At 29.9% G+C, this 6,000-nt stretch overlaps 1 protein-coding gene across 1 annotated transcript; it reads left to right on the forward strand.

Moving 5' to 3' along the window:
- Positions 1–2,038: 2,038 nt before the first annotated feature.
- On the forward strand, positions 2,039–4,462 carry LOC106449116 (E3 ubiquitin-protein ligase PUB22-like). The gene has a single exon (XM_013890926.3). The coding sequence runs from the start codon at positions 2,894–2,896 to the stop codon at positions 4,166–4,168; it is 1,275 nt and encodes a 424-aa protein (XP_013746380.2). The 5' UTR covers positions 2,039–2,893; the 3' UTR covers positions 4,169–4,462.
- The last annotated feature ends 1,538 nt before the right edge of the window (positions 4,463–6,000 follow it).

Consider the following 6,000-nt stretch of genomic DNA (forward strand, 5'->3'; position numbering starts at 1 on the left):
GGATTTGTATTTTCGGGGTTGAAGTTTATTAATTATTGACTTAGGAAACCCAAAGTGGTATCTAGCAAGTTGATTTCTCACCGTAACAATACTTGCCACTCTTGGTACTATCTTTTGTGAGAAACATGTTATATGCCTTCGCTTTCATGTGGGGAAAAAAAGATCATGTACATCCCTAAAAATAATTATGTTAAATCCGTGGTGGCTAGAGAAACTTGAATTTGAGTAGACGTTCATAAATTTTTCTGTTTAACTAAGTTTCAAAAAGTAGTATTTGCACTGCATAATAATATACTAGATAAAAACATGCACCCTATGCAGAATAACAAAATTTATAAAATGTTTATGTTACGAATTTTGTTTTTATAATATGTAACAAAGTTTATCAAACCAATTACTTAAGAGGAAATTTAGTCATAATAACTAGTGAAAACATAGAACAAAGTCATAATTAATTTACCAGGTCTTGTGCCAAAACTATGAACTCAAAACAAAACATTTTAGTTATATAATTTCAATCCAGCACTAAATATATTTTATTCCATTTTGAACTAATATAGATTATTGTTGTGACTGCGTATTGATTATCCATACAAAAAATCATGAAGACTTATAATTTGTGCATCACTCAAATTTTAAATAAGATATATCTATCACACTAATTTAAGAGCTACAATAAATGTATATATTAATGTTTGACAATATATGTTATTTATATAACAATAAATTTAAGTTTAAATATTTCAAAGAAGATATCTTTATACATGTTGTATCATAAGTCATAACTTAAAACATTTGTGTCATTAATGTTTCTTTCTATAAGGTGTACTTTTGTTGACATTTAATTTAGATATGTTATTTTTACTATGAATAAAATGAATAAATTGTGATAGTGTATATATTTTTTTAAATACTTCTAAAGATTATATATACACAAATTTATATTTCTAAAAAAAATATTTATGCTTTTTTTTTCTTTTCTCCCTCGCATCAGTATATTTACGCAATTTGTGAATGAATTTAAAAAAAAAATTCAAATGTATTGTAGTTTTCAAAATTAATAAAATTGAGTTACAAAATTTTCATATTATCTAAGCTCATGTTACACTAAACCTATTAGTTATAATAATATATGTTTGTCTCGGTTACATTACATAAAGTAAATATTATTAAAATGGATTAACCTCATATAGTACAAATTTTATGAGTTTTTAATATTTAAAAAAAAACTAAAAAATTTATTTAGTTTTATTTATCTTTGTCGAAATACAAATAGACCATATGTTTAATATTGTATTGGTACTATATGTTAAATAAGACCACTGTTAATATTGGTATCTACATAAACATATTAAATTGATGTTTTGTAAGCTTTTTTGGTAAACGATACCTTGTAAGTAGGCCTTTTCAATCCGGATTTCGGTCCTGTTTTGGTATGTTTTTTTTTAGTTTTTTTTTGGTATTTCGGTGTATAAAAGTTAGCTACCATATTGAATCTATATCTAATTTGGTTTGGTTCGGTTTATATACCATTGATTTTTGTTTTATATGGTTTTATACCAAAAAACCATATAACTATATTTATCTTTGATAATAAACTAGTTTATATGATTAGAAATCAGATTTATCAAAACATAAATATATTCTTTACTCAAGATTTTAAATATAAAATTTTCTGTTTTATTTACCTTTCAAAATAAAAATAAGAAAAACATTAATATCATACTATTAATATATAAATATATTTTAGCACAAATATTTACCAATAAAATAAAATTTTATTTAATTTGATGAAAATAAGAAAAAAAACTTTTTAACTTAAACAAAATAAAAAAATTAATAAAATCATTTTATAGTTAGGAATATAATATTGATAAAAAGTTATGCATATATTATTAATTTTATTATAAAATATATATATAAATATACTAGTATATTTTATTAATCAGTTTATTCGGTTTATTTGGTTGGATCGGTTTATATACCGAATCATATCCATATGCTGCGGTTTTTTTAAAATAACATTCATTCCGTCTATTCTATTATGTACTATCAAATCCAAATTACTTTATTTATTTCGGTTTGATTTGGTTTTAATTGGTTAAGGAGTATGGGTCTAAATATATCATCAAAGTTGCAGCCTGAAACAAAGTACAAATCCAACAAAGGATCGTTAATGGCACTTTTGATTTTGTCGGCACCAAAAGAAAACAATAATCAAATTGTTGTTGACAAAAACCCAATATCTCTAACTTTCGGTTACAACAGTAATATTATAGTTTTGAAATATGGCTGCGAAGTTTTATATGTACAATAAAAAGAAAAGATAAAGTCAAATAGGGGATGTCCAAAAGAGATGCGAGGAATCAGCAACTAATGGCATGTGAGTTAAAACGAAACACAAAGCAGACAAACTATTTGTGCTCAACACCGTCACGACTCACGACCAATCTCCCCAATGACTTCGTAACTATTTACACTTCATTGCCTTAATCGCATCTCTTTTGACAAGTCATCACTCTTCACCTTTTCTTTTATATAAAAGCATTTATTATTTAGTTTTTTGTTGCACCACCCCAAAATTATTAAAAAGTCAAATCTATATACGTTCCTCGTTGTTGTCTGATAAGTCATAACAATAAATAATAAATAGAGACAGCTATCTAAAAAGAGTTTACAAATATTTGTATTTTCCGTGTTTTGACTTTGTAATAATTCTTAATATTTCTCCTACCCTTCATATTTAAACCCAACCCTCCTTGTCTCTTCTTCCTAAACCAATTCTCATCTCTTAAATCTCAACTACTGCATTTTAAAGCAAAAGTTTCATTTCTTGAGATTCGATTTTATTTCATCAAGCTTTACTATTTTTCATATTTTCTGGCTAGTCAAAATGGATCAAGAAATAGAGATTCCTTCTTTCTTTCTATGTCCGATCTCTCTAGATATCATGAAGGATCCGGTGATAGTTTCAACCGGAATAACCTACGACAGAGATAGCATCGAGAAATGGCTCTTCACTGGTAAGAAAAACTCATGTCCGGTCACCAAACAAGTCATAACCGAGACCGATCTCACACCAAACCACACTCTTCGTCGTCTGATCCAATCTTGGTGTAGTCTCAACGCATCACACGGCATCGAGACAATACCAACCCCAAAACCTCCAATCTCTAAATCCGAGATCGAAAGACTCATCAAAGATTCTTCATCTTCACATAAAAACCAAGTTAAATACCTCAAAAGACTTCGCCAAATAGTAACAGAGAATAATACGAACACGAGATGCTTAGAAGCCGCAGAAGTTCCAGAGTTCTTGGCAAATATCATCAGCAACTTAGTAGGTACTTCATCGAGTCTCAATGATATCTCAAACATATTGGAGAATAGGTTTGATTCTTCAAGAAGCTTAATGGATGAAGCTTTAAGTTTACTCTATCATCTTGACGCATCGGAGACAGCCCGCAAGAGTCTTTTAAACAACAAGAAGGTAACAAATATTGTGAAGACGTTGACTAAGATTATGCAACGTGGGATCTACGAGTCAAGAACCTATGCAACTTTGCTTCTCAAGAAGATTCTTGAAGTTGCGGATCCGATGCAAATCATATTGTTGGAACGTGACCTTTTTAATGAGGTGGTTCAGATCTTGCATGACCAGATCTCTCACAAGGCAACGAAGTCAGCAATGCAAATCTTGATGATTATATGTCCATGGGGAAGGAATAGACATAAAGCTGTGGAAGCTGGAGCGGTCTCCATGATAATCGAGCTTCTTCTGGATGAAAGTTTCTCATCAGAGAGAAGGAATGTAGAGATGACGATGGTGGTTCTTGATATGTTATGTCAGTGTGCAGAAGGAAGAGCTGACTTCTTGAATCATGGTGCGGCTATTGCGGTCGTGTCTAAGAAGATATTGAGGGTCTCTCAGATAACTAGCGAAAGGGCGGTTAGGGTTTTGCTTTCTGTTGGGAGGTTTTGTGCGACACCATGTTTGTTACAAGAGATGTTGCAACTGGGAGTTGTAGCGAAGCTGTGTCTGGTGCTTCAAGTGAGTTGCGGAAACAAGACTAAAGGAAAGGCAAAGGAGTTACTTCAGCTTCACGCTAGGGTTTGGAGGGAATCACCTTGTGTCCCAAGAAATTTATATGCTTCGTATCCTGCTTGAACAGCATATTTATTAACTCTCATCCGATACATTCAATTCTATGAGAGTTATTCTTCGGATAAGTTCATTAAGAAAAGAAGAAAATTAGACTGGTTTTATTTTTGCTCAAATTCAGTTTTTTCTTCTGCTTTTGTTATATCTTTCAAAGGTTCATCATCATCATGTAGATAACAATTGGAAATTTTCATGAAATTATGAGATACTGCAAAGACATAAATGGAATCACAAGTTACATGGCTATTGTTTCCCACTTGCTTGTTCATTACTGTTAAACTGTTTATTTGTATGCTTCTATATTGCTCATTTCCCTAGACCGTCTCTATCAATTTATAATTTTTATCGGGTAGATAACCTAGAAGATTACATCATAGTTAACTTAGAGATATGGATGCATCATGCATTCATGCTATCATGTGTAACGTGTCTGAGCATTTATGTCCGTGGAAGTAACATTGCGAACGTTTATGTCCGTATGTCCAACATCTTTAAGTCTCTAACCCCACTGTTGATTATTTTGTATGGTTTCATTACATATCGACTTCGAAGACATGTATCATGCTTTCATCTGACGACTAATTTCGATTCAATTTTATAAGCTTTGTTATCTGATTTTGTATCTTTAATTTGTTTTCACTTGTCATGATATACCGAAGTCAATATATTTTCAGGTCATTCATTTCAAAAAAAAATATTTATTCATTTCAAAATTATTTTCAAAAACTCAACATAATATATATGTACAATTTAACGATCTTTTGACATATTAATATCGGTAGATGAAAGGAAAAGAGATCTGAAAATGTAAATACAAAAACTTATAAAGATATATCTTGATAAAAAACTTAGCATTCAAATTAAAAAACTTAGCATTCAAACTTATAAAGATATATATATATATATATATATATATATATATATGAATCCTAAGCACGTAAACGCAATTTTATATAACACGAATCTCTGTAACTACATACCTCGGTTCTAGCAATCAGGGAACATGGTCTTGGTGGGAACATGAGTACAGTGTCGTTTGTTGCTCAAAAAAAAAAAAAAAAGAGTACAGTGTCGTTTATTGTGAGAAATAAATTTATTTTTGGTGCTACTAGTTCAATATATATAAATAAATAAAAAGTATAGGTGATTTAATTTGGACCAAACATGGAGTATGCGAGGTTCAACTTGCAACGTAAGATCAAACTAATATATCTCATCGACAATCTAGCCGATACTAAAGTGCGAGTTTACGTCTTGTCCTGAAAAATTACCACAAGCTACCACTTAGCTTATTCGTAAAGTCTGATCCTTTTGTGATTTCTATGAAAAAATTGTAAACTTCGAGAAAATTAATTGAATTTATTAAATTATTATTGGTTAAAAGTTATTGAAAATTAAAAATTACAGAAAACGATATATTTATTATGATAGTTTAATGTGTTTTTTTAATATGTATGAAAATCTAAAAAAAATATATCTTTATGGAATGTATTGAGTACTTCATTAGGATATTCAAAGTTTAGAATTCCTAACATTTTTTTTGTCTTTGTAGTTTCATCCACCCATGGTACAGAGTGTATTCAGAATATAAATGTAGTTATCTGTTTAATACAAGTAAATTTGAGAGCATATGCAAAACATGTAAATAAGATAGTCACAGAAGTTGACGTACGCATAAAAAGAACTGCATATTATAAGATTTTATAGAAGTGTTCGTATAACACATGTGACAAGTAACGATCGTGGTTCATTTACATAGTCTTGTTAAGGATTGTTCACGCGAGTCCAAATTAAAGATCAAATCGTATCATGGCGACATCTTATTTGATGCCTCTTTT

This window comes from Brassica napus, chromosome A4, assembly GCF_020379485.1.
Source record: "Brassica napus cultivar Da-Ae chromosome A4, Da-Ae, whole genome shotgun sequence".
Taxonomy (NCBI): Eukaryota; Viridiplantae; Streptophyta; class Magnoliopsida; order Brassicales; family Brassicaceae; genus Brassica; species Brassica napus.